The sequence below is a fragment of the Pocillopora verrucosa genome, chromosome 4 (genome assembly GCF_036669915.1).
Source record: "Pocillopora verrucosa isolate sample1 chromosome 4, ASM3666991v2, whole genome shotgun sequence".
In the NCBI taxonomy this organism is placed as follows: Eukaryota; Metazoa; Cnidaria; class Anthozoa; order Scleractinia; family Pocilloporidae; genus Pocillopora; species Pocillopora verrucosa.
This window is the reverse complement of record NC_089315.1, coordinates 8,494,927-8,522,282: the sequence shown is the minus strand read 5'-3', so window position 1 is coordinate 8,522,282 and position 27,356 is coordinate 8,494,927. Positions and strand designations below refer to the sequence as shown.

At 36.9% G+C, this 27,356-nt stretch overlaps 4 protein-coding genes across 4 annotated transcripts; 2 read left to right on the top strand and 2 right to left on the bottom strand.

Moving 5' to 3' along the window:
• The first annotated feature begins 122 nt into the window (after positions 1-122).
• LOC131785644 (serine/threonine-protein phosphatase 2A activator-like) lies at positions 123-6,355 on the top strand. Its single transcript, XM_059102568.2, has 11 exons — positions 123-164; positions 257-327; positions 640-726; positions 1,127-1,252; positions 2,058-2,136; positions 2,730-2,768; positions 2,859-2,958; positions 3,464-3,588; positions 4,328-4,428; positions 4,973-5,080; positions 5,457-6,355. The coding sequence occupies exons 1-11, from the start codon at positions 146-148 to the stop codon at positions 5,544-5,546; spliced, it is 945 nt and encodes a 314-aa protein (XP_058958551.2). The 5' UTR covers positions 123-145; the 3' UTR covers positions 5,547-6,355.
• Positions 6,356-6,476: 121 nt separating this feature from the next.
• On the bottom strand, positions 6,477-7,176 carry LOC131785666 (uncharacterized; the record flags this gene model as incomplete). The annotated part of the gene is made up of 1 exon (XM_059102598.2): positions 6,477-7,176. A coding segment is annotated over one exon (537 nt), but the record flags the coding sequence as incomplete, so codon positions are not given.
• Positions 7,177-12,168: 4,992 nt separating this feature from the next.
• Positions 12,169-14,750, top strand: LOC131785662 (uncharacterized). The gene is made up of 3 exons (XM_059102588.2): positions 12,169-12,317; positions 12,735-13,068; positions 14,077-14,750. The coding sequence occupies exons 2-3, from the start codon at positions 12,840-12,842 to the stop codon at positions 14,478-14,480; spliced, it is 633 nt and encodes a 210-aa protein (XP_058958571.2). The 5' UTR covers positions 12,169-12,317; positions 12,735-12,839; the 3' UTR covers positions 14,481-14,750.
• Positions 14,751-24,800: 10,050 nt separating this feature from the next.
• LOC131785646 (uncharacterized) lies at positions 24,801-26,261 on the bottom strand. Its single transcript, XM_059102570.2, has one exon. It carries the CDS (start codon positions 26,129-26,131, stop codon positions 25,388-25,390), a length of 744 nt encoding a protein of 247 aa, XP_058958553.1. The 5' UTR covers positions 26,132-26,261; the 3' UTR covers positions 24,801-25,387.
• Between the last annotated feature and the right edge of the window lie 1,095 nt (positions 26,262-27,356).

Genomic DNA, 27,356 nt, shown 5'->3' with positions numbered 1-27,356 from the left:
TTTTTAACCTTAACCGTTTGTGCCATAAAATTGCATTTCCTATGCGCATGGAATTCTTGTAAATAACCTGCTTCACCTGAATTGTGACAGACATTCGCCATACAAGGAAACAAACCCGGGAACTGGGGAGAGTTAACATTCCAATATGGCGAACTTGGAACAAGGTGAATACAACTCGCTTTTGTACAGCGAAATGACCTTGTTAGAGTCACGTCACCTGTATTTTCAACACATTACGAACTCTCCTTTATTTCAGCGCCAGTCTTCGCAGAGCCAAAACGAGAAATTTTGAATCGTAATGATGTCGTAAAGTGGGAAAAGTCAAAGGTGAGGAAAAGATCTTTCGCTTCGCAAACCCCGTTTGCTCAACAGCTGTTCGTACCTACAGATTTCCCGCTACCAAAATGCATGATTCTCTAACAGGAAGGCTTCTCGATATGCACAGGCCTTTGTTAGAAATTGCCATGGGAGTGACAAACGAGTGGAGCGTTGCTACCTTTTTTCGGTCCCTCCTACACTTTGCCCGCACGTGGCTACTTTATGTGTCTTAGTCTCAAGGTGCTCGTCATGAAGCTGATTTTTATTTAATCTGTTCTTCATATTTTTGGATTTCAAATATGCTTATGTTTGTGCAAACAGGCATACAGTGATTACCTTGGATTTATCCTCACTTTGAATGATGCTGTTAAAGGGAAAAAAATGTCGGTCGACTGTTCAACATCAGAGGTAAAATACTAAAATACTAAAATAATTCTAATTGCAAGTATCATTTGTCTCTAAGCAGCCAAAGAGACAAAATCCAGTGTCAAGAGTTAAATTTCCAACTATTTTTTGGTATACTGGAAAAATAAACTAATTTTTTATTATCTGTATGGTATATAGTTTAACAATCATTCACCTCAGTATCGTTGAAAGTGGTGGCTAAAACCTTCTTTCAAATACTATTAGCTGAAGCTTACTTTTTGCACTCAATTTAGGCATATTTTGTTAGAGAGCAGTAACCAAGATGACACAGTTTGGTGGATTAAAAAATGATTATAAGACAGTTACTATAATTTTGTTTATATTCAAAGTATTGATTAAAAGAGATTTCTCTGGAATCTTAGTTTTATTCATTTGATTAAAGGCTTTAACGAAACTGATCACTATGCTTGAAACCATGGACACTTGGATTGATGAAACCCCACCTATTGACCAGCCACAACGATTTGGAAACAAAGCCTTCAGAACATGGTGCAGTAGACTTGAAGAGGTAAGAGTAAATTAACTTTTACATATTTCTGTCCAAGAACCATCTAAAGATCAGTTTTGAGGTTCCCAGGGAAAGTCAAGACTCTCTAAGTTATATTTGTGTTTCTCTTATGTACTTGAAGGGTGGTAAAGGTTTATATGCAATGCCTGATTAAAGCCAAAATTGCTAAGTGACACATGAATTTTGCAGAAAAGCAAGCAAGATGTGTGAATTTGTGAGCCAGCGTGAAGTGTGAAATTATACCTGACCTGAGTATGTTTCCTTTCTTTTTTTAAAAACCACAAGATTTCCTTGATACTGTGTATGCAAAAGGAGAGATTTGAAGCTTTCCCTTTTATACAAGCGACAGGTGTATTTTTTTAAACTTAGTGTGTGAAACAGGATCAAGACCTCCACCCTGCCACCCTACATTTGCCTATCATAAAATATTTAACAATTTACTGATCCACTGAATGTCTGTTCCTGGAAATGGTTTGAATTTTTTTTGTTGACTGAGATCCTGAGTAATAAGATGATTGATTTATTGATTGAGTGCTTGCTTGATTAAGTGATTGATTGCTTGTATGACCAATTACTTGCTTGATTGATTAATTGATAGATTGATTAGTCAATTGGCTGATTGAATGATTGATTGATTAATTGTTAGATTGAATGATTAACTGATCGATTGATCAGTTGATTGTCTGATAGATTGACTGATTAAATAATTGATAAGTCAATTAGTTGATTCATTGATTTGTTGATTGGTTAATTGAAAAATCAATCAATAGATTGATTGATTTATTGAATGAATGATTTTGAACAGAATGCTGATGTAATGATCCAAGGACTTCTTCCAGAAAAATTTACAGGGGCCAGCATAGAACTTGCCGCATATCTCAAAGGTTTGCTTTTGAAAATTTGGTTTGCCTTTATAATTCTCCCTTACCATTGATCTACACCCTATACTGAGGGAAGTTTGTTCTCTAGGTTTATTCATCCAAATGCTATATATTATTGCATAAAGGCTGTCTTGGTTGTATAGGGGGTATCAAGTTTACCAGTCTGTGACTGTGATGTGTTTGTTACCCTTATTAACCCCTAGATCCCTCAGAGGGACTAGCTTCTAATTTCTCCCTACAATATCACCTATGGATCACATGTCAAAGTCATGAGAATATAGGAAATGATCACCAACTAATTGATTGATTATTCTTGATTGTTAAACAAATTCTCCTTGTCAGCACCTTAAAAAATGTACAAAGTGTAGAAAACAGCATGGAGAAAATGAATACTGATGTTGGGGTGTAAAGTGTTTAATAAGCCTAATCCATATTTACTCTTACATTATTAAATGAATAATGTGGGTAATTTCACTGTGTTATCATTACAAAGGAAAAGTGTTTTGCCCAACTTTTTTTTCTTGCTTTAAATGGTATACATGGAAGAACCACAGTATTGAGGTGAATCTCTGTTGATATTCTGCATTGCTTTGTAGATGGTTTTGGAAATAAAACAAGAATAGACTATGGAACAGGTGTGTATATGTTATTAGTTGGTGTGGATTTGTCTGATGAAAATTGAGGAAAATTAGAAGCTTAAAAATTGATTTAATCTTTTCCCACAGGTCATGAGGCTTGTTTTATTGCATTTCTATGCTGTCTGTTCAAACTCAGAGTGCTGGATCAAAGTGACTGTGTTTCAATAGTGTTCAAGGTGTTTCAAAGGTAACTTTATACTTTGTCAAGTGACAAATGAACATACAGTATTTGAAAGGTGGGCGGATTCTTTGAAAATGGTAGTTTGGTGAAAAGGTCATGGTTATTCATTGTAGTGAATACACTATTAGTATTACCCAAAGATGTGTCTTGATGTAGTCACTTTTAATGTTGATTTTACTGATTTGTTTGTGAACTGTTAATATATAGGCAGTTAGGTTGAATGGACACTTATAACCTTGTGAAATATTGTACTTTACTGTGACTGGCTGATATTCAGTAACTGTGATACATGTAGATGCCTTTTGAAGACATCTCAGCTATCCTGTGCCTTACTGGTTGTTGTGCTTCTTGATCTTAGATATCCATGGATTTCTGTTTTGTTGTGTAGACAAGAAGACAAGACACTTAAAAGAATTTCATATTTTTTAATCTACACTGCAAAGGAAAACTTTTGAAGGAAACATTGTTAGAATTAATTTAGCTTAATAATGATTCTCTTTTCACCTTCCAGGTATTTAGAACTGATGAGAAGGCTTCAGTCAACATACAGAATGGAACCAGCAGGCAGCCAAGGTGTCTGGGGACTAGATGATTTCCAGTTTGTTCCATTTATTTGGGGGAGCTCTCAGTTGATTGGTTTGTATCATTGATATATTATATTTGAGGATCTTTCTTTTTTTTCTGTGGTTCAAATCACATTTTCCTTTATATTTATCTATGATTATTATATTTTTTATTGTGTAAAATAAAAAATTGAAAAAACAGGACCACAAATAAATATATGCTATTTACTGGGCAGGAGGTTTGTTTAGGAAATAACTGTACTCAAGACCAAGGGCACATTTTTTCCATGTATACCAACTTAGATCAGTAAAGAAGTTCTTATTTTTGAATTGTTTATATTTGAAAATCTAGACATTGTGCAATAAGATAAACACATGAAAACATTTCCTTCACTCGTGTGTTCACATCGGAAACATATGATATCCGCTACATGCACAGGATACGTGACAGGAAGTTTAACCTCTAGAACATCTAATCCTTGAAATCTCCATTACAGAACATGCCACTGGACTATTCAATTAGGCATTTTTTCGGAGTTCTGCCTTATTTATTAAAATTCTCCATCAAAACAGCAAATTGTTACAAGGAATTAAGGAAATCAAGGCATTCACTGATTTAGCCAGACAGTTCAGTTAATAGTGGAACTCTTTACTTGTCTTTGAATAGAATGGCCTGAGAAGTCAGTAGAGGATTTGTAAGATAGGTGCATATACATTTATGTAGTTCCTCCTTACAAAAGGCATTGGGAAATAAAATAAGCTGTCATGGTTGTGGAGTGCTGCTGATATTTCTGAAACAATTTCTCCTGTAGATCATCCAAGTTTAGAACCAAAGGACTTTGTTAAATCTTCTGTTGTGGAAAGTCATCACCTTGATTACATGTTCTTTGGCTGCATCAAGTTTATAAATGAGGTGAGAAAGTCTCTATTATCATTTCTGTTACAGGTTTCATACCAGTATGTCAGTTTTAACTCTGGTTATCAGTCTTGTTCAAGTAGTGAACCATTCTGTTTTTTTGTTAAATTTCCTTTGCATTCTTTACAATGGAGTTTGGATTTGAAATAGTAAGGTCATGTATATTGGGCCATACTGGAGCTTAGATAAAATTTGCTAAAATAAACAAGAACAGAATGAAAAACACCAGTTTTTACAAGATATATTAAGTGAAAGACAAGCTTGTATGTACTATGTGTATTTCATGCACCATCTCCTAAATCTATACAGTTTTTTCTTATTTTCTCCATCACTTCCCATCAATTATTGAAATCACACGTGACTAGACAAATTAAATCTTATCAAACTTACTTTACTTTAAATGCCAACCTCAAGCCTGCTTTTTTTCCTGGCATGTAAAATCTAATGTAGCCCCCAGAGTAAGACCATACTGGAAAGCGGTTTGAAAATGTCCATTTGTTTTCCTTTTCCTTTTCCTTTTGTTTCTTTCTCAACAAACCAGATGAAAAGTGGACCTTTTGCAGAACATTCTAATGTTTTATGGGGTATCAGTTCTGTTAAAATATGGGACAAAGTAAATTCTGGCCTGATAAAAATGTACAAAGCTGAGGTATGTGGACTGTCATTTAACTATCTCTTCCTAGTTACACTTTTTTGTGTGTCAAGGAGAAAGCACCCTAGGTAACTAAGAGTTGAAAACTGATTCCTGGAAGGGTATTAGCAGCAATATCCTAAGGTTGTTCTTTGTTATGGCTCTGTGAGCCTTTTGTGTTCTTCATCTCTTGTTTTTTTCATTAGCAATAATAAATAAGAAATAACTGTTAGTTGCAAGATTCAAAGTTCAAACTTGTTGAACAATGATGAAAATTATAATGTTGAATTTCAAAAGTGAAACAATTATTATTATTATTATTATTATTATTATTATTATTATTATTATTTATGAGATTTCTTTTTTTTCATTTGGCCTCATTATATTTTGACAGGTCCTATCAAAGTTTCCTGTTATCCAACACTTTGTGTTTGGGACGTTATTATCTTTAGAAGAAGCAGAAGTATTTAAGAAACCTTTGTAAAAAAAATTGTAAATATTTATAGAGCAATAATTTTGACATTATTATTGTTTTATTTATCATGTTTATATGGAGCTGATAACAATGTAGGTAAAATTTAAGGTGATCTTTAGAAGACGTCACTATCTTTAAAAAAAATGCCATAATCATGCAAAGGCGTTGGTGTGAAAAAATCAGTAATATTTGTTCGTGTGTGGAACTTTACTGTAACCTGTATGTATCTCAGTCCCTTTCAATTGTACGTTATGTATCTTCATATTCAGTCAATTGCTAAGTCATTGACAGCTCTCTCCATGACTTCATTTAACTGCCTACAAAGATAAGTGGTACGATAGAGTTTCTGTTGCTGTCAGCACATCATTCCGCAGAAACAGTCAGAGACAACAATTCGAAACAATGCACGACTCACTGCAGTTCATGCATGTGTTACCCACTCTCACGACGAGAGAAAATAGTACAAACTAGATAGTCTCTTTAATAGCGTTTCTATTTGTGGTTAAGCACGGGAAGTTTTGATAGACGGATGCAAGAACAGCACGAAGGTTGGCGATAAGGAAGCTTGCGCCTTACGGGTCGACATACTTTTATTTATTCCGAAAATTCAGTTCCTAGACGACCAGCCATGCTGATTTCAAACACTTACTTACAATTTGTTCAGTTTACGCATCGACACTGACAGTTTGTATCTACGGCCTTAAAGTGTTAAGTTTGGGGCTGATTACTGCAGTAACAAGGCGCAAAATACTTGCAGCTAAACTAAAGTGACCCGATTCTTTTTTAAAAGAAAAAGGAAAGTAAAACTTTAAAAAGCGTTTCATGTGCTTGTTTTAAATATTAAAGAATGATTCACATCCTCTCTTTGTACTAAGGCCTCGCAGTGAATCCATGGTGGACAAGTGTTTGAGCTTGAGCACACGCAAATCCCTAAATTATGGTTGCCTGGGATACTAATGTATGCAGTTGATCTACATGTTGCGTCTATCATGGTATTTACAGTTTTGAAATTTCCTAATGTTGAGAATTGCAAACTGTCCTCCTACTTCGCCTTTTTTAAAGCAAAAACAAAGATAAAAAAAGTAGTAACAAAAAAAGTTTGTTACATTTCATAATTTAGCTGAAAAAGTTCGACAATAGCATTAGCCATGTTGTGTTGTGCATCCGGCTCAGAACTCCACGCAGAGCGGAACTCCTTAGGAAATTCCAGCTGAATTGCGTCGATTTCTCCTCCATCTCTCTCGTCTAGCGGAGAGGGAACAGCAGCCAGGCCTCCGTGATTAGTGAAGTGGCCTAGACTTCGATTGCCTTGTACAACATCTTGAAGGCAAACGTAGTTGCTTTCGCACCAGTATCCCTCAAGGCTTCTTATAGAGGTACTCGCTATTTTGTAGGATCTGTCTACGAGCTGGAATTTGGAAATGCGATAGCCTAGCTCTGTCCTTTGAGGTGTGTGTACTTGGCCGTGGATATCCAAGAGTAAACCACGCCCTGAAATGGCCAAATTTGCTTTGCAGATGAGTGTAATGGCGTCTGGGATATTTAAAGTTGCTTCATTGATTTCTCTGTTGGCATCCAGTTTTGTTCTCTTCAACAAGTTGTACACAACATGTGTTCGATTACCTATTGTGAAAACAATTTACAAACATCTCGGAACTCAGTATTGTAACTCAAACTAATAAAACTTCAATTGTTAGATTGTCCACTGAGAAGATCAACTGAACGATAAAACAATCAAGCAAGGCATGATATGGAAATTACAGTAATGCAAGAAAGCACCGCAAAAAAAGGCCTCCCCAAGAAACTGACCCGAACAGTGTCGGTGCAGAGCAAGTGTGTTTTCTTCTGGGCGAATACTCAACTTTGTGATCCACCAGAATTATTGAATTGGGGAGATCGCAAAATGTTGGAGAGCGGAGTAGATAAATCTATCTGTGCGATTGAAATACTGGGTTATCCGTTCTTGACTTTCGTAAATCTTACAAATCCAGTAAACTGGCTTCGAATTCAACACACGATGGGTAGATTGTGCACTTGCTTGCCAGATCGTACGCCTGTAGTGTAGGGGTACCAGTAATAAGATCTTGGTTCTTGCTCTAATGCATACTTAATGCATCTGAGCACTCAACGACTGTAACTACCATCGGAGAAGGCGTTACCCTGATATTCGCACATTCCGTTTGAGAAAAAAGTGCATCATTACATTTGAATTACCTTATATTATCTATATTATCGGTGTTTTGCTTTTTTAATAGATTTCTACCACTGTAATTAAAATAGCATGTTTGTGTAGTCCACATGTTTAGAAACATTTTCAAATCAACTCTAAGTTGGAATTCTGTTTGTAAAAATTGTCGAAGAAATCCGAGAAATAATGAAAGTGTCAGAGAAGGAATATGTTGCATTATTTCTCGGATTTCTTCGACAATTTTTACAAACAGAATTCCAACCCAGAGTTGATTTGAAAATGTATCTAAACAGGTGGACTACACAAACATGCTATTTTAATTACAGTGGTAGAAATCTATTAAAGGCAACCGAGCAAAACACCGAATGTATACACGAGGTTCATGCACAAGCGAGTTTCGAATATTTTATGTGTGCGAAGATTTTATTTAGCTCACGCTCACGTATTTACAACAACATTTATAGTTACATGTAATTTACTATAAAGTTATGCCAGTGGGATAGATTGTAAATTAAAGAACAATATAAGCGACAGGCCAATTTCAGCTAAAAACACGTCGACAGAGCTGGCATCTTTGTAAACAGCGGAGGTTTGTTCACTTAACAATAAAGTAGGGTAGTGTTTAAGTTAAAATTGATATATTTAAACAAATCAAAACAGAAGTAGAGACCAAACACGTCGAGTTTTGTCCCAATAGCGTGCGATTTGCAGTAGGAGTACAGCAAGAAAACGGGCGAACTCCGTGAAAATGCACGCTACATATTTTGGTCAGGCGCGCTCGCTTTTCACAGGCCAAATATAATATTTTTACATGATAAACACGAATAATTTCTCGTTGAAAAGAGCTCTTTTATTTTATGTACATTCGTATACCCTCGATGTTATGGTCGTCTGAAATATGGCAAAATTCAGCGTACAAACGGAATAGAAAATATAATGTACTTTACGCGGGTGGTTACAAACGAAAGAAAGTTCAGTTGGAGATGAAATATAGTTGCAAAGCTACTCCAAGGGATGAAAAACAACTTATGAAAAAATGAATCCAAGATAATTTTTCGTTGTCTTGTACGAGCGTTGTGAAAATGCACTGAAAGCCCGATAGAAATTATGCAAATTAGTACGTTTTGGCCGATTTCGAACTCTTTTGCCAATATAAAAACTCGCTGGAACTTTTGAATATTATTTTTGAAAACAGTTCACCAAAAGTTTCGTTTGGAGCAAATAAAAAAAAGTCGAAGTTTTGCTTCTGTAGCCGGATTCTTGAAAATTACTGACAACCTCTCTTAAATTGTATAATCTGATAGCTCTGAAGAGTCTGCCAACTCATTACTGCGGTGCGGTTGGCCAATTAATAATTTTATTAAAACTTTAAAGTATGGAACAACTGAAGCGAAAACAGGAACTCTTAAACAATAGTTCATTTATGTTTTTATGCTCACGAACGTACCTCAAAGGGCTAATGAAAAAGTCATTTTGCACAGAGACTCACTGAGAAGTATTGAACTTAAAATCTTATTGAAAAGTTGATAAAAGTTGAAAAACTTGTATTGCGTATTACCGACTTGTCTTTAACCCTTTAACTCCCAAGATCTGATTGTTAGTTCACCCTTCTAGCTTCAAATCATTCCCTTCAGAATTAGTTTCGAGAATTTAGTAATAGATCAAGATAACAACTTCTACATGTCTAAGTTTGAATATTCTCATTATCTGCTTGCTCGCTAATGTATGGATATTATAGGGAGAAGTTACATGTTGATCACTTCTGGGAGTTAAAGAGTTCAAGAGAAGGCATATGTCAACTGGCAAATAATTTGTAGCGCTTTACTACTACGGAATGATAATTTCACGATAGAGAGGAACATTTCTTGGTACCGGCAATTCGGAGCGTTAAAACGAATTCGGTTTCGAGCGGTTTAAACGTCGGAAAAGTTCCATCAAAATTAAAAGAAGAAGTCAAAAAGCACTTAGCAACGGGCTGAAAATTTTAAAATATTACGTGACCGATGTAATGTGAATGTGGAAAAATTCTTCAGGTTGGTACGTAATAGAACACCGGAAACCACAACGGAAACACAAGATGTGAGTAAATTCTAATGATTTTACGTGCAAAATGTTCATTTCTCGAAATATTTGTCGTTGAAAATCGACCGGCGTATTTCGTTCCCCATACTATTCCTTATAACGTCTCCAAATTCTTAACGGTTCCTCTCGTAGCTTAACACCAAGTCACACAACGCGTGAGGCTTTCATGAATCGATCGTTCGCTTTTTCTCGAAACGTGAGCTTGGGACACCTGTGCTGCATTCGGCTTAACTTTTTAAAAGTAGTTTGTTTTCTTGAAAGAGGGTTATAAATTTTTATTTTAAACCCAGGGGGTGACAGGCGAAAAACGAAATTAGAATTCGTTTGAGCGAATTGAACTGGGTGTCAACCAGAGCCAAAGGGCTCAGAATGGCCAACAGAACTCAAAGGAAGAAAGGGTTAGCTCCTTGAAGCGCGGGAAAACGCGTGCGACCAAATTGCGATCGGTTTTGGTTTTGTTTCTGATTGGTCAAACTGTGGTAAACCGGGAGGTAAAACCGTGGTAGAATCCAGTCTTGCTCTTTTAATTAACACTATCATGAACGACAACAAATAAATGCAATATCAGCAGTGAAAAAAGAGGAGAAATTTACCGAATTGGCTCTGTTTTACGGCAAAGCGAAGTGAAGACTATTACATACAGCGACTACGCCATGTAATGGTTTCGTGTCAGTCTTCACATTTGATGACGTCATGCCCCCAGCAGATCGCTGTTCCATTTGCGGTTTGTATTTTTGGTGGTTTCGGCGAGATGCCTTTCTTCGTTTTTCGTTTTCCGTACTATTCCTTATAACGTGTTCAACGGTTCCTCTCGTAACTTAACATCAAGTACACTACACGTGACGCTTTCTTTCGTTTGCTTTTTCTCGAGACATGAGCTTGGGACGCCTTTGATGGCACAAAAGAGAGGAACCGTAACAACAGGAACTTGTTCGTTTTGGACCACAGCACTGTGAAAGAAACGTGAGGTCACGAAAATTAAGAAAATCTAGTTAGGATTGTTGATGATCTTAATGGAAGACTGTAATGACGGCTGGGATGGTTCGTTTTCATCGAAACATCATTTCTTTTTCATCAATTACTTGTTGCTGCTTCTGAATTGTTTTTTGACTATCGCTGAAAACCTTTCACGAGTTAAGTGCTGTAGACTCTTAAAAATTCACAATAACAATAATAGTGCCTCAGCGCACCATGCAACTTTTCAAAACTATGTGGAGCAAGCAGAGTGCATTAATCAGTGGTCAAAAGGCGATGCGAAGATTCTATGGGAAAATGTACATTGATCTTTAAATGAGTTCCTTGATGTCATGGATCCTATCAAAGTCGATTGTGTTTTTCAGGAAGAATTAAATGAGGCATGCAAAGTGCATTTATGATTACGTACTACAAACATTTCCGACGCTATGCAAAAATGTTAATGTGTCTCTTGACGAACCACTGGGCTCTTGCGGTCCCGGGTACTATCAAACTTGACAAACTTGTTGAAAGTGAGTTATCAAAAAAAGCCAAGCGAAGTAGGCAGAGTGCATTTCTGATTTAGACAAGATTTCGCATACTATGAGAACATTATGACTGGTCTTTTATTTTGATGAACTGATTGTCAACCCCGTCAATCTTGCTATGATCGTTTGCAGTTCAAGTTCAGAATAAAAGCAAAACGAAACAAAAGCTAATGAAGCATGCCATGAAAAAATATTCGCATGAACTATGGAGGACTGTAAATTTGTCTTTTATTGAATTTCTTATTGACTTGGATGTAAATAAAAACGTTCCCAGTATTGTATCGTAGTGTTTTGTAAAGATAGACCTTCAAATCAGCCCTTTTTGGGTTCCTTGGGATACCTTGCCTTGCTGATATTGTGCAAGAGAATTATTCATGTTGTATATTTGTAGCAAACTAATAAACTAAAACTGTATGTTGTTAGAAAAGGAAAAACAATCGAAGCACTAAGAGTGCATTTAGTACTAAAACCAAATTTCCGATACCGAGGACAAAGGTAAATCATTAATTACTGGTCGTCCTAGATACTGTTCAATTCCTTTGTATTTGTCAGGAAAAAACGAAATGACGCATGCAGAGCGAATTTATGAGTAATAAGCAAAAGACTCCGCAAAAGACTACGATACTCAGGAAAAATGTAAATACTTCTCTTCATGAACTACTGTTTTTTCCTGGATGCTGCTTAATTCGTATGTGGTTGCTAGGAAAAAAACTAAGTGACGCCTGCAGAATACACTTAACTACGAAATGATTTCCAATACTATAAAAAAATGCAAATTAATCTTTTGATGAACCACTTGTGGCCCTTGATGCCTCTTAAATTCGGTACTAGTTGTCAGGAAATACAAATTAAAGAAGTCACGAAGCATCGAGGATACCGTTTACCAAAAGACTATAAATATGCTTCTAATCATTTCGTTGACCATTCTGGCTCGGTTGAATTCCGTCCCGATCAGTTAAGAGGTGGTCAGTCAGCCAATCGATTGCAGAGCATCGACAGGAAGTCAAAGTGAGTTGCAAGGGAGTAACGGTATCGTAAGCAATACCCTAGCTTACTTTTCTTGTACAATTTTTGTTTGCATGTAATGAACTTCAACCTTAAATATCTCAGCGTCTTCTGAGTTTTAAAAGCCCCCCTTTAATAATTTGACTGAGATTTAAGTGTTAGTCCGCTGTAGTTCAAGTTCGAAGCTGTAAAGAGCATTGAAATCGCAAATGATGTAAACTCAGGTTTTTGATCGATATAGGTTTTCCGTTATAGGGACCTTTTGGCTGTACAAGCTTTTACAAACAATTCGGGCCCGCCTGAAAATCATGACACGTTTCATCTCAATGATATATATACTCTGTAGGGTTCTTTAGACGATTGAAACGATAAAAAATGGTTTAACTGGTACGTGATGAACTTTGTTTAAATATCTTGCAGATTATAAACGTGTATCACTTGCTCTTCTGTGGCATCTTTGTACCTAGTGTCCTTGGACAAACGAGGTTCGGTTCCCACAGTTATACCAAATATGAACCTGGTGACATGAATATCATCATAACCGCTTCTCACGGGGGGAGGCTGACTCCCTTAAGTCAGGCTAATGGTGACGACTGGCCAGATAGGAAGAATGGCTGTAAAGATGAATTCGAGAACTGTATCTATACTCACTCATGCTCTTCAGCTAATAAAGATTGCCCCGCCAGAACATTGAGAGATAGAAACACCAAAGAAATTGCTCAAGATCTTGCAGACAAAATCAAGGAAATTACAGGTAATGGACAGACATTAAATAATAATTCAAATGAAATGATGCACTTTTTTCTAAGATGGAATGTGTCAGTATCAGGTTAACGTCTTCTGCGTGTATTAGATGGTCGTTACAATCGTTCAGTGCTCAGATGCATTTATTATGCATTAGAAAAAGAAACAACATCTTATTACGGGTGCCTCTACCCCTTGAAAATGTAGCTATACACACTCATGCTCTCCCACCACTACAGAGTGTGCCACTAAAGCATTCAGAGGTTCGTACACACCAGTGGTGAGATCGCTGGAGACCTTGCAGATACAATCAGAGACATTACAGGTGGAAGAAAGTCAAAATTTGTTCTGCGCTTTTAGTTAAACGGAATAATCCCGATTGATCAAACACCCATCGTTTATTGTACTGGTAAACTCATGGAAAATTTTATCAAAATTCATATGGCAACCAGGTGGACAATCAAACATGGCTTGATGCTACTCTGGTTTAGAGATTTAATGAATAAATAACCGATGACAGAAAAAGGCGGTCTTGTGCTCAAGGTGCTGCATGTCACACTGGAGGCAAAACATGCAGTCAGTTTTTGTACTTAGTGGTCAAGTTGATTCGTTTTACAGCAGAACAAACGACCAAACGTTTTAACAACGTCTGAGGCTGTTAAAACAGCCTTTTTGCGTACTTTATTGGCGATCTTATGTTTTTCCATACTTTTTTTCATTAATTTTTGTTGTTAAACATTTGTTGATTTGACTGTGGGAGGCGCGGTGGCTTTGCGGTCAGTGTGCTGGATTCTAAGTCGATAAGCTGCGACTGGATGGGTTTTTTGACTCGAGCACAGAATTTTTTAAAACCATCTTTACATGCACTTAAGAGAATAAGTTCTTTTGGTCCATTCTATCTATATAAAGAAAAAATTATACGAAGGATCCGTGACTCAAGCCACAAGAAATATTTATTCAATTTCCTTTCCTTATAAATGTTCATTTCTTAGTGACTGTTTGCGAATCGTTTCAATAGGTACTCGGCCACATGTTGTGTACAACTTGCTGAGGAGATCAAAACTGGATGCCAACAGAGAAATCAATGAAGCAACTTTGAATATCCCAGACGCAATTACAGCCTATAACGACTACACCAATTTTATCAGCCAAGCAAAATTGGCCATTCCAGGGCGTGGCTTTCTCTTAGACATCCACGGCCAAACACATCAACCTGAGAGGACGGAGCTGGGATATCTCATTTCCAAACTCCGGCTCGTGCGCAAATCCTACAACATGAAGTACACTTCCATCAGAAGCCTTGGGGAATACTGGTGTAAAGGCAACAACACTTGCTTTCAAGATTTCGTCCAAGGAAATCGAGGTCTTGGATATTTTATGAATCAAGAAGGACTGGATGCTGTACCCTCACCACTTGACTAGGACCCAGAGGGGGAAAAATTTTTCTCTGGCGGATATACGACCAGGCGCTACGGATCAAGATATGGAGGGAAAATTGACGCCATTCAGCTGGAACTGCCGATAGGGGTTCGTGACAAGTGGAATGGTGATGATGCTTTGAAAAATGCTTTCGCAAAAGCTATCGTCCAATTTTATCAGACGAATTACGACGCGTAAAAAAGCTGAAACGTTTTGTTTCGTGTAATTTGTAAAAGGATCCTTCCGTGATTAATAAACTCCTTATTTACACTACTTTCAACTTTTTCTTTGTGGGAAGTGAGGGAAGGGGCGGGGGAGGCCAAATGTTTACAGTGCTTAACGCTTGAATAAACTGACAAATTCCGTCTATCACAGCTCAAACTTGTGAAAAAAAATCGGTAATTGGAGCAAGTAATGAATGTCTTCCGCATACATTAAAACTTTCAGGATAGGATAACAACGACGTTTTCCTAGTGAAGTGAAATTTACTACAATTGAACAGATTTTCTTTTTCTTATACGTTATAATATAGAAATAATTTTTATTTGTTTTAACGGTTTTCAAATATGGTGGTCACTTTCGTTTAGTCATGTTTCGCCGACAAATATGCCACAACATTCTAAATTCAGTTTACCTACTCTTACGACTACTGTAGCTCGTTGCACCGTGAGGTTGGTCACTTAATTAATAATAAATAACTCAAAGCCCAAGTTTATTTCTCCTTGTGTGATAGAATCAGCACTTTTTATTAATTTTGCGTATTTTCAACTTGTTTTTCCCTTCATGAGAGAGTGTTAATGCACTAATATCACGCCTTTTTTCCTTCACCGGTAAATTACAGTGCGTCATCATCATCTTTGTGTTCTTTTGTTACCCTCCCATCGTAAGAAAATAACGATCAATTATTCATTTATTCGAGCAATTTCAAAATGAGACCTCAAATATTTCACTATTCATTACAGAGATCTATTCCCTTCAATGATACCAGTCTTAAATTAGATCTTTTCGTGTGTCAGAGTATTTACTGGACACATGCATAGTATTCCTAGTATTGAATTCAGTTATATCTTAGTTGATGTCTAACAAAGGTGATATTAAAGTGGCACTGAAAAAATGCTTCGTCGGCAAAGACCAAATGAAATTCAAAGTTGAAATCTTTTAATTAGGTTGATTTTCTTTACGTCAAAAAAAACATTGCTGAGTAACTTCGACTCACGCCATCTTCAAACACTGACTTTGGAGAGCTAGTTTAATAACTTAGAGAAGACTCATCACAACTAAGATGACAACAGCTTGGCATCTTACAAACGACTCGCAAAAAAAATAATAACTATTCACCAACGGACCAAAGAAAACAAACCAACCTTACCGACTGATCAAAACTGACTAATCAATGGACGATGGCCATTTGAGTCTGATAATCACCTTACTGCAAAACTGACAAATCACTTTCAAAAACCAAAGTTGTAACATTGGACTTTGTAAACAATTGTTCACACGGCTCTGTTGACTTCTGCTCAGGCCATTCTACTGTTCCCGACAAAAAACCTTTTCGGGAACACTTTCACCCGCGCGATCATACTTTAAGGTTGACAACTGAATGATAACAGGTGAAAACGTTGACCAAAAACATATAATTGTTTCAATTGAAAATTCATCAGTCGATATCAACTGTGTTAAAATGGAAGTTTAGCAACTTTTATTCAAAAAGCGAAGTATTTTGTTTTGCACAAACGAAGCAAGAATTTGTACCACACTGAAATCTTATATTACATCCGTTACTCCTGGTGAACCACTCGGCTCTTGTGGTCCTGGGTACTATCAAACTTGACAAACTTTTTTGAAAGTGAGTTATTAAAAAAAGCCAAGTGAAGTAGGTAGAGTGTATTTCTGATTTAAACAAGATTTCCCACACTATGAGAACATTATGACTGGTCTTTTGAATTCAGAAACATAGTTCAATGTCTTGTAAAAATATTTCGATGAATCCTGTGATACATTTGAGACTGGAGGCTTTAAGATCTTTTACTTCGAAAAAGACATGGCAGGCTAGAAGCCTATAAAAAATGGTTGGTTAAAAAACAAACTTTAAATTGAACAAATTGATCACAACTTGGGGATAAATTTAATATTTTGATTAGATACTCTATAGTTTGCTGTGCTGCTTTTTCATTAGGAACCTTCCATACATCCGTCTTGTGCAAAAAAATTTAAGTATAAAAAATTTTTTTAGTCAGAAATTATTTTGAAAGAAACGAAACGGAATTTTTTAGAGTGTTTTTGACTTTAATTATGAGTGAAAAAGAAATTGGCGATTACTTTTCAATGCTTTTTGCACGAGTTGCTGTCGGATTATTTTTTGGCGGGAAATATTCAAGGAAGTCTTGTTAATTTTTGCCAAAAAGAGTCGCCAAGGGAAATTCAAATGTGCAAATTGGTCCAAATTTCCCGCCAAAAGTCTTAAGTATATACAGGAAAAGTTTTTCTTGGCACCTTTTTATCAATTTAATTTAAAATTAGTTAATTAATTAGCTTACAGACAAAAACAAAAGAATTTTTTTGAATATGAAACTTTTGGTGTTTATTGAGTGTCAATAAAAGATGACACAAAAACTGATGACTTTATTGACTTTCAAATAGTAGATGTGAATAATCAAGAAAAAAACAAATAAATAGTTTATTAGCGAAGTATGATATATTTGGACTTAATTTTTTAAAAATTGGTGCATGCGTATTTTGGCGGGAAAATTCGCCACATTTGAACAGATTTTACTAACAGAGTAATTTGGCGTAATTATTCTCTAATGAATGGCTTTGCTAAAAGTTATGAAATCAACCTGTAAATTTCATAACTTCGTTGCCAGTGAACATCTTTCAATCATTAAACTTAAAACTATTCTTCTTTGTTGTTCTACCAGTGTTAACCCTCTAACTCCCAGAAGTGATTAACATGTATCTTCTCCCTATAATATCCATACATTATCCAGCAAACAGGTGATGAGAATACTCAAAAGTATCAGGTTAAAATTGTTGTCTTGATCTCACACCAAATTCTCATAACTAATTTACAAGGAAATGTGTAGCAGCTAGAGGGGAGAATTGGCAATCAAGGAATGGGAGTGAAAAGGTTAAGCAAAGCCATTTGCTACTGAGTCACCGAGATTTGGATTAAGGTGGCAGTAAATACTTTACAGTTTCTGTGCTGGGGTGAATAAGTACAATTATAAAATAATTCAAATGGTACGCGCGCTCTGATTGGCCATAAAACCATTTTACATGAGCGTATGTAAACACGGTTTTCGTTCCTCTTTCATCAGTTATTTTATAAAAGAAATGTAAAATGGTTTCCGTGTTTACATAGCCTGATGTAAACACGCGGGAGGTTGGGAGAACACTCGATAAGCTAGAAACCACTCCGCTTCGCGTCGTGGTTTCCTGCTTATCTCGTGTTCTCCCAACCTCCCGCGTGTTTACATCAGACTATGTAAACACGGAAACCATTTTACGTTTTTTCACTAACAAATTAAGTCGGATTCAAAATATTCAACACAGGAATAGACTAAAAAGTGCATAATGAATATAACTTACATATAAACTGGATCCCCAAACCAATGTGTACACTTGAATAGAATCTTTTATTTCTACGAGCAAATGGTACTCTCCTTTTTCCCCATCCACGATGTTCCCTATAAGAAATTAAAAACCACTTTGAGATTTAAGAATGAATTCCACAAATGGAGACATATTAAATTTTAAAGCATGCTCTTACAATTTGTTTTCAGCCTCAAGAGTTCAAACAGTTGATAATTGGACTCTACGATGTTTCTAGAATCACGTCCAATAATTTTTTCATCATTTGATGATAAACTGTTGAAGAACCTTGAAATACAAACGTCAAATTTTGGAGCCTATTTTTTTAAATTTGGTCTCGGTCTTACGAGTTCAGGAATCTCCAAAATTTTCATTGAATCACGTTCAGAAAAGTTCGATCCGAGTTGCCTATAAACAAAATTAAAGAGAAAAATATCAATTTTTTACTCTTTCGATTGCTTTCAGCCTCAAGTACTCAAATTAGAAAACAATGGGCTGAAGTACTGTAATACACCGAGCTGATGAACTGCTGTTGAAGCAATTCGAGAGGCAAAACTAAACTTTTGATCTTACTGTTCGAATACTGTTAGAATGAAATCAAGCTTTCTATTAGTTGGAGGCAAATTAAGAAACAAACCTCAATTCAGGGAACATAATTTTCCAATTTGTTTTTAGCCCTAAGACCTCATACATTTTTAACGTTAGTCTCTAAGATTTTCATTGAGATCACGGTGAAAAAAAAAAGATCTATGTTAGGTGATGATAAACTCAGGAAGCAATTTGAGAAACAGTTCACTGCCTTCATAGTTAACGCCTTTTTTAACATCTTATGACCCTCGTTCTGGCATTTTATTTTACCACAGCTACAGAGTACCTTGGAAGAGAATTCCCTGGCACAGTATCTGTTGTAAGCGCTCCTTTTTATACCAGTTCAGTATTGAATAAGATTTTCATCCCAACAAATCATGTTAATGTTCTGTTTGTGGCCATGGGCAGCATTATGTCTATATCACAAATGTAGTAGTCTTTGTGCGAAACCAGGCTAGATTCAGACAATCATTTTGATGCCAGCAGGAAGTAAAATGTAATATCAACAATTTCAAGTTCTTGGATGAGTCCTTTGGTAGATATTAATCCTTAAACCTTGCAAAATGTCTGTTCTTTGTCAGTAAGTAATCTTTTTAAAAAGATCTAAGTAAAGTTGTGTCATCGATACCATTTTAACAATTAATCCCTAAACTTAGAACTTGAAGTTAATTTGAAAGACTAAACCGTTGCTATGGTAACATAATAGGTCCGGTGGAGAGTGATAACATGCATAATGATAACAAGGTAATTAATTGACACTGGTGACACAGACAAAAAGTACTCATGGTAGAATTAATTCGTCAAACGAGCATTGCTGAAAGCAACTGATGCCACCTCAATCGGAAAGAGCTCCACGAAATTAGACAGTGAAGAGATTGATTCCTTACTTAATTTGAATTTTTCCTCATTATTGACAGAGCTAGTTTCAAACTGCAAATATTCTGTAAATTTGGGTCAAATCATTTAACGCAGACGAATATTCCTTGATAGCTAATTTCTTATAAAAAGCCTATCATCTAACCTCGTTAGACTTAAGTCACGTTTAAGAAGAACTGTCATGGCGGTTGCCACCGAGGATTTGTCCTATACTGTGCTATGAGCAGTATGCTCATCCTTCTTACATTCGATTCGGTAAATTAAATTTACAAAGGTCACAACGAGAAAGGTGAACACGGCATTATCATCCAAATGTATCTTTCCGAGGGTAATTTACCTGAAGAGATGTCATGACAAATTGGAAAGCATGAATCCTCGACATGGTATCTGAACCACTTGGTCCAACATAACAGAAACTCGCCGACTTGGACAGAACAGACATTATCCGGGTTGTAGGGTGGAAATGAAGTGTTTCTTGACTCCATAGAAGCTATAGGAAAGACGCTCAAATTTCTTGTAGTTCGTACGCTTTTCCACGTGAAAGACCGAGCGCTTATATGAATATTAGTTTGGAAAATTATTTGTTATTCAAATGAGTTTCCCGACTTCAAAGGCGGGTTCAAAATAATCGATACCGAGTTCTCCGGGTCTGTTCCGTTCAGTTATGAAACTAGGTAGGATGCCTCTCCTTAGACAGAGATTCAATTTAAATAAAGAAGTTGTAATTTTATAAATAGCAAATAGAACTTACCCTTAGAAAATTTTGTCTGAAAAGCATTTTTTTTTAACAGGGAGAGAGAGAGAGAGAGATTAAGATGCAAACTTGAGTTTCCTCGGAATAAAGGGCAGATAAAAAGACACCACTGAAAACGTTACATATGCCTTTGTAGAATTGTTCACTTTTTGTTTGGGTCGCGTGACATTAGGCGTGTCCTAATGACGTCATCAACATGCTCCTGCTTATTTTCTACATCAACTTCCAAAGTTAGTCCAATAACAACAAAATAACGTCTAGTTGCAGCCAACATAATTTTCCATGGCGAGGGCCTGAAAAGATGGTGGTCAGGTCCTTGCTAGTTATCTGTTCTACAGGTTTTGTAAAAAAATGCAATAGGAGGAACAAAGCCTACCCATTTTCCAGCTGGTAAAGTGTACATTCCACATCCTGCCTTTTTCCTGCGCTTGATCGATTCCTAGTTGTTCAAATAAAGTGATGTATCTGATGAAATAACCATCTATCATTCTGACTGAGGCCATCGTCTCTTTTAAGACCTTGAAGCCCTTTTTTTTCGATCTCGCGCACATTTCCTCTTAGTTTGGGGGATCTACAAGGCTGTACTTTAACTGAAAGATGAAGCGAAAGGAAGGGAAAACCACCTTCATAAATTTAGCTTCTAGGCTGACACGACAGCTATATATAATAAGTATTAATATTGATCTCTCTATGTGCCCACATAAAAATTTCCGCATTTGTCTCTACCCCTCAGATATTTAAATGGGAGACAGTAGCACGACTCTGGGGACAGGACGAAACCTAGGAAGGGTGGCGGTGGGGTTTAATCCAAGTTCAATGCATGAATATCAAAATGGAGTGACAGAGTGAATTATAGGTCCATAACTTAACCTCATACTAAGGCTAATGCACCGATCAATTCGAAGCCTCAGGCCACCCGCGCGCATTTGACCGTCGTCCATGCCCAAGAGGAGGAGAATTTTAACTTTGCCCGGAAATGTCTTTCCAAAGGATTATAAGTGTTATGTCTTTAAATACGGAGGTGTTTAGGCGAATAGTTCACTTTCGCGAGGGAAATGTCTCAGAGGAAAAGGTCTGCAAGGTTTATTTCTTAAAGGTTGTTTAATGAGTGAAACATGAGGAGCTTTGGCCCCGAAAAAAATTCGCAGCATGCATTCTACGGAGGCGCTATATTTCTGTCATCAGTGTAGAGAATTACATCAACGTTTGCGTTCGGTAGGTGTCTGTGCGGTTACTTAAACCTATTGATTATAAGTTAAAGGTTCACCTAATTATTAATACTACATCTATGCTCGAATTTCAATTACGAAAACACAAGAAATCTGGCATTAAAATCACTTGGCGCGATCTTATCATGGAGGCTGAAGTCTTCGATCGTTCGGCTGAGCTTTCTATAGTTACGGGATCCAATCTCGACCCCAAAAAGTCCTGGTATGTGCTAACGAAAAGTTAATGTGAAATCAGGCCGAAAGCTTTTCATAGAAACGAATTGTTTCGTCGATTCCGCGATGACCACAATACGTTCTGTCCCGCCAGCAGGTCTCTAGCGCGCCAACAAAGGCTGTTCGTTCAACGCCAGGTCACCAAATAACATGCATGTTATATCTTCAATTGGTCTCTGTGCCGGATTAATTAGACAGGGAGAAATCCAACAGATGGATTCGCAAGGTCTCAAAATATAATCTTATTGTTGATGCGGTAAATCAAACCGCCCTCGACCGTACACTTTAGGCGGGAAACGCCTCCAGTCGAAATATCATGGGAAATTGCAATGATGTCAGTCAAGAATAGCCGAGCTTGACAAAGACATTCGAGAACTAGTAAAGGATAATAATTATATAAGTTAATGGTGGATGCCTCAACTTTCAGTCAAAAGAAAGAGTCCAGACAAAGAGCGGTCTCCTGATATAAATAAGTGGGAATTCAATTTTTCGTGCCATCTTGGGTGGTGTATACCTGAGGATTACCTCTAATCTCTTGCATACCCTCTTGGGTAGTGTATACCTGAGGGTTATTTAAATCTCTTGCATACCCTCTTGAGTAGTGTATACCTGAGGATTAATTTTTAATATCTTCTATACCCTCTTGGGTAGTGTAGACCTGAGGGTTATTTTAATCTCTTGCATACCCTCTTGGGTAGTGTGTACCTGAGGGTTATTTTTAATCTCTTCTATACCCTCTTAGGTAGTGTATATCTGAGGGTTATTTTTAATCTCTTGCATACCCTCTTGGGTAGTGAATACCTGAGGGTTAGTTTTAATCTTTTCTATACCCTCTTGGGTAGTATATACCTGAGGGTTATTTTTAGTCTCTTGCATGCCCTCTTGGGTAGTGTATACCTGCTGAGGGTTATTCTTAATCTCTCCTATACCCTCTTGGGTAGTGTATACCTGAGGGTTATTTTTAACATTGAATGTGCAGCCAGGTAAAATGCATAAAAAATTTTTTCTGAGGCAAAGCTCATCATGCACTGTTGCTGATTTTGCCTGTTACACAAAACTTTAGGTGGGATGTTGGAACACAAAGTTTTCCCCATGGAGTGGGATTTTAAACAAACCAATCTACAAAGGTTTGATTGCCTTGGGAGTTGCCTGGGAGGAATGTTGAAGCCTTGAATTGATCAACGCATGAAACCATACCACGAGGTAGAAAGGAAACCATGTAATAAATGATCTCAAATAAATGTTATCAAAGTTTATAGTAAAGTCAATGGCCACCAAGTTTTTAGAAAAAGTGACAGAAAAGGTCATCGAGTGATCACAGGTGACTCTGATTCAGAGCACAGACAAGGATTGGGGGGGGGGGGTCTTCCTTGTAATAGACTAAGGGGGAAGTGCTGCTGAATGGGGTTGCACTTTTCATCACTTGATTGACCAATATGGGGTCACACTTTTACAAGAGTTCTTAGACTGGGGTCACACATTTTTGGGATTTTTAGGGAAAGAAAATTTTGGTAAGCAGAGATTCAAAAATGGGAAGATTCACAGTTCAAAATTTGTTACTGTATTACCAAAGGTGACTAAGACAGGGTCTATAGTTGGGCAAAGAATATGGGGTATGGGTTCTGAGTGGTCAGTTGCATATACCCAGAAAAAATCGATCCATGTACCTCCCTTACTCCCCCCTCCCCCCACTTCCCTGGCAAGGAGTAGGTTTTCAGTCAAAGGAAGTTTAGGCTGCTTGGCTGGATCTAATTACAAATAATTAAGAATTAAATTACATATGTTTTTGTTAACAATGATATCCTCTCAGAATCACCGTTTGAAAAAGATGTTCTCAGTATCTACACAAGAGGCTGTAACTGCAATAAAATTTGAACAAACAGGAAACTTAAAATGAATTTTTCCTGCGACCATAACACTGTTCTAAAATTGATTTGCGACTAATAGCAATTATTCAATTGTTCCTCTCAAGTTCACAATTCAGCTAGTTTCTTTGATTTGTCACAAATTTCAGTTGTCTTAATATGTTTTGTAACCCTTTATACCTCATATTCTCTATACTCTTCTCCATACATTTCCTTTAGTGCTGACAAGAAGAATTTATTTAACAAATATCAAAGCTTCATTGGTTAGAAATCATTTCCATTATTCTCATGTTCCTAATGAATGATTCAGAAGTATTGATGTAAGGAGAAATTAAATGCTGGTCAATCCTAGGGTTCAAAGGGTTTACAGGATGTCCCTATCCCATGCCTGTAATGGGGAGAAGCATGAGAAAAAATAATGGAACACAGAGAGATGGAATTAGGGGAAACCCTTTGTTGCAGGCTCCTTGATTTCAAATTGGATACTTGACTTTGATAAGTTTTTTATTTCCTTTAGGATGGCAGCTCTGTTTCTTGTTTTTAAGGTAGTGTTGATTTACATCTGTACACTACTTAATGATTTGAAAAAGAGTGTGAGAGATCCATATAAGGACATATATGTAATAGGAAAATATTTATTCAAGGATGAGGAAGGAAAGATATGCATACCAGTAACAATACACAGAGCTCCACGTGCCAAAAAAAGCGTAAAAGGGAAGTAAGTAAATTGAAGTACACTGGGTTTCAGCAGCCCATTACTTTATAATGGGCTCCTGGTTTCAGCCAGTGTTACATATGTTTGCATGATTGAAATGATCACCTATCTATCTTGATATTTCAGAGGACAATATATAGAAATATTCTGAAAACTCTACTAGTTTGTAAAATGGAAAATATCCTAAAAATTCCAAAAATCATTATTTAAAATAAATCCTGTTAGTCTCACTCAGTAGGGCAAATGTCCGCGGCATTTTACAATTAGCATAACTTCCGTAGAAGGTCACGAATATGGCGATGACGTAATGTAAACAGAAACTGAACAATACCGAACTTGACCTTCCAAGCATGTGATCTGCAGCGAGGGGTTAATTTTAGAATCTAGCATCCTTACTTTGATCCCACGAGCACAATGATGATGCAAATATCCTGTACATGTACCCAACGGTTGAATGCTACTTTCTTTGTACAAACGACCAGTAACAGATAATTCTTTCAAAATATTTATTTCTCTTATATAATATTTCTCTTTCGTATACATGAATTTCATAGAAAGAACTCTGTTATTTACACAGTCGTTATCAAACCTCAGTGTCATGCCAAGACATATTCCACCAATTTATACACATTCAGCAAATATTTCATAATTTTCTCCCTCAAAAGATGAATAAAAATATAGCAGATGCACAGTAATTTAACTAGGTTCATGCTATAAAAATGTTCAAAGCTTTTAGAAAACACTTTTCAAAGGGCCAGCGAAAAGGCAAGCAAACTTACTGAACTCTTACAAAACGGTCAGAATACAAATTAGCGACTATGAACTCTAAATACTTGAAAAATAACGCATCAGATCATATAACCTACCATCGCTTTTACTAAGTATGAAGTAGAAAAGGTCAACCACAGATAGTTATCGCAAAAGCTATTACGTAAGTTTTAAATGAGTTGGCTTCATCATAACAAAAACATTTGCGCGAGCATGGCTGCAAACGGTCGCCAGTGGTTGCACGGCAGCAATAAACAAAGGCAAATATGTTGAAACAAGAAAAAATTTGGAAATATGAAATGAAAACTAAACTAAAAGGCTTCAACGATGGTCTGCGACCAGCCGAATACACCGCCAACTGATTGAACAGGGGGAGAAATATATTGAAAGGAGTCCAAACTTGACTTGAGCGAAGGGGTTGCTCTAGGAATACTAGATAGTCCAGAAAAACTACTACTGAACACATTAACAAGTCCTGATATGTCCATGGGTTCTTGATGAGACGGTTCCGTTTTTGGCAGTTCATTTCTTTCAGTTTTCAAACGTTTGTTGTCAACCGCGTGGCTGTCACAAGGTTCATTACCATACGCTGAAGATCGCAGCCGTTTCGAACCAGTGACACGTTTAAGTTCGGTTTTCCTGACTTTCTCACATTCTTTATCGCCTATTAAGGCTTTCTCAAGGTTCATAAGCTCTACGCTTTCCTTCCTGTCCTTGCTAGGCACGCTTTGTTCCATTTCCGTGACTTTTTCATTTGATTTTGCCGCGGAACGCACTGTATGTCTCGCATTTCCTGCGTCAGGTCCAGCTGGGTTATTGGGCGTCATTTTCGATTTATCAAAAGGCACAAGCTCGTTTTCAACAGCATCTATGTCCATATCTATCTCCACTTTCGATCTGTACGTACAATAAGCTGAGTCTGTCGAGGTTAACACGTTGTTTAAGACGTGGGAAACTAATAAATTACGTCGTAGTACAGGACCGCCACGCCGACGGCGAGAGTCCGTTATTTTCGACAGAGATACTTGAAGAATTCTTGTTGCTTCGCAATCCATGTTCGTAGAGAAGTGCTCAACAGTATGATACACTCGACAAGTTTGTTATGAATCGAATAGATGAGTAACCTTGCCGGTTAAATTTAAATTTTTCAACGACGAAACTTCGACACGATATAGTCGATTGAAGTTTCGTGAATGAATAGACGTTGAAGAGCGTCACGATTGTGAAATCGAGATCGTTCGGATGCAGTCGGCCAATCAGCGTTCATTACGTCAGGGGTGGTTATGTATTAGAATAAACGTGTCGTAAAGTAGCAACCAATCAGAACGCGTCAAACAGAAGCCTGACGTTCATCGATGCTATATTTAGTGATGTTTTGTTCTGTTGCTAAGGGTGAGGCACCTTTTGGCGGGAGATGGTATTCGATGAATATTGATGTATTCGACCGGAAATTGCTAGAAAACGGAATACGTGAAACGAAAGACGTCAGCAGAATTTAACGTTTGCCAGAGATAAGTGACTCAAACTTAACCTTTCTTAGACTCAGCTCAGTCTAACGTATTTTATTGGAAAATAAATGGTAATCAATATTTAGAAGCGACTCTCCGATCAAAAACAGTCTATTGTATAAAACTTATGAATAATTAAGGAGGTGACGTTAGATCCTTTCGTGCTCTTCGTGTCAGCCGTACGTGTTTTACCACACGACAATTTGAACCAGGTGCTAATCAGCATTAATCAACCGAATTATTTTTCCCGCAACGATGAGGTCACCATCGGCCGGCCATATACCACATCACGAGAAGATGAATTTAAAGCTATTAAAGCAGCGTACTTGAATAAGGGATTTGGCGGCGAGTTTCTAATACGGCGAAAACTAGGACGGAAGAAATGAATGTTAAACCAAAACAAATCAAAACAAAGTCTGAAAAAAAAATTCAAAACAAAACAATAAAAAAAACGAAAAACATAGAGGGATAGGTGGGTATGTAAGGAGAAACGTCAACTACACATTTGTGAGTGTGATTGGATCCATATTCGATCGCTATAAAGTACAAAGCAATATTTGTATGACGTAAAACTGTGTAAAAAATCATAAAGTAAAACTTCAGCTTACTCTAGACCCGACCGCTTTCGAAGGAGAGATAACATGCTAACAATTAATTACGATCTGGGTACGAGACACATGGAATAACGGTAATTTGGGGGTGGGGGAGGGTAGAATAATGTATTAAATGTATAAAATTCATGATGTCACACTTGATTGCGTGGCGTTCTGCG

Excerpts from the sequence above, each read along its gene's own strand:
- LOC131785662 (XM_059102588.2), top strand. The coding sequence starts at position 12,840 with ATGAATATCATCATAACCGCTTCTCACGGGGGGAGGCTGACTCCCTTA. Across the intron at positions 13,069-14,076 it reads CAAAATCAAGGAAATTACAG|GTACTCGGCCACATGTTGTG; the intron begins GTAATGGACAGA and ends TCGTTTCAATAG.
- LOC131785644 (XM_059102568.2), top strand. Across the intron at positions 727-1,126 it reads TCGACTGTTCAACATCAGAG|GCTTTAACGAAACTGATCAC; the intron begins GTAAAATACTAA and ends ATTTGATTAAAG. Across the intron at positions 5,081-5,456 it reads TAAAAATGTACAAAGCTGAG|GTCCTATCAAAGTTTCCTGT; the intron begins GTATGTGGACTG and ends ATATTTTGACAG.
- LOC131785646 (XM_059102570.2), bottom strand. The coding sequence starts at position 26,131 with ATGGATTGCGAAGCAACAAGAATTCTTCAAGTATCTCTGTCGAAAATA.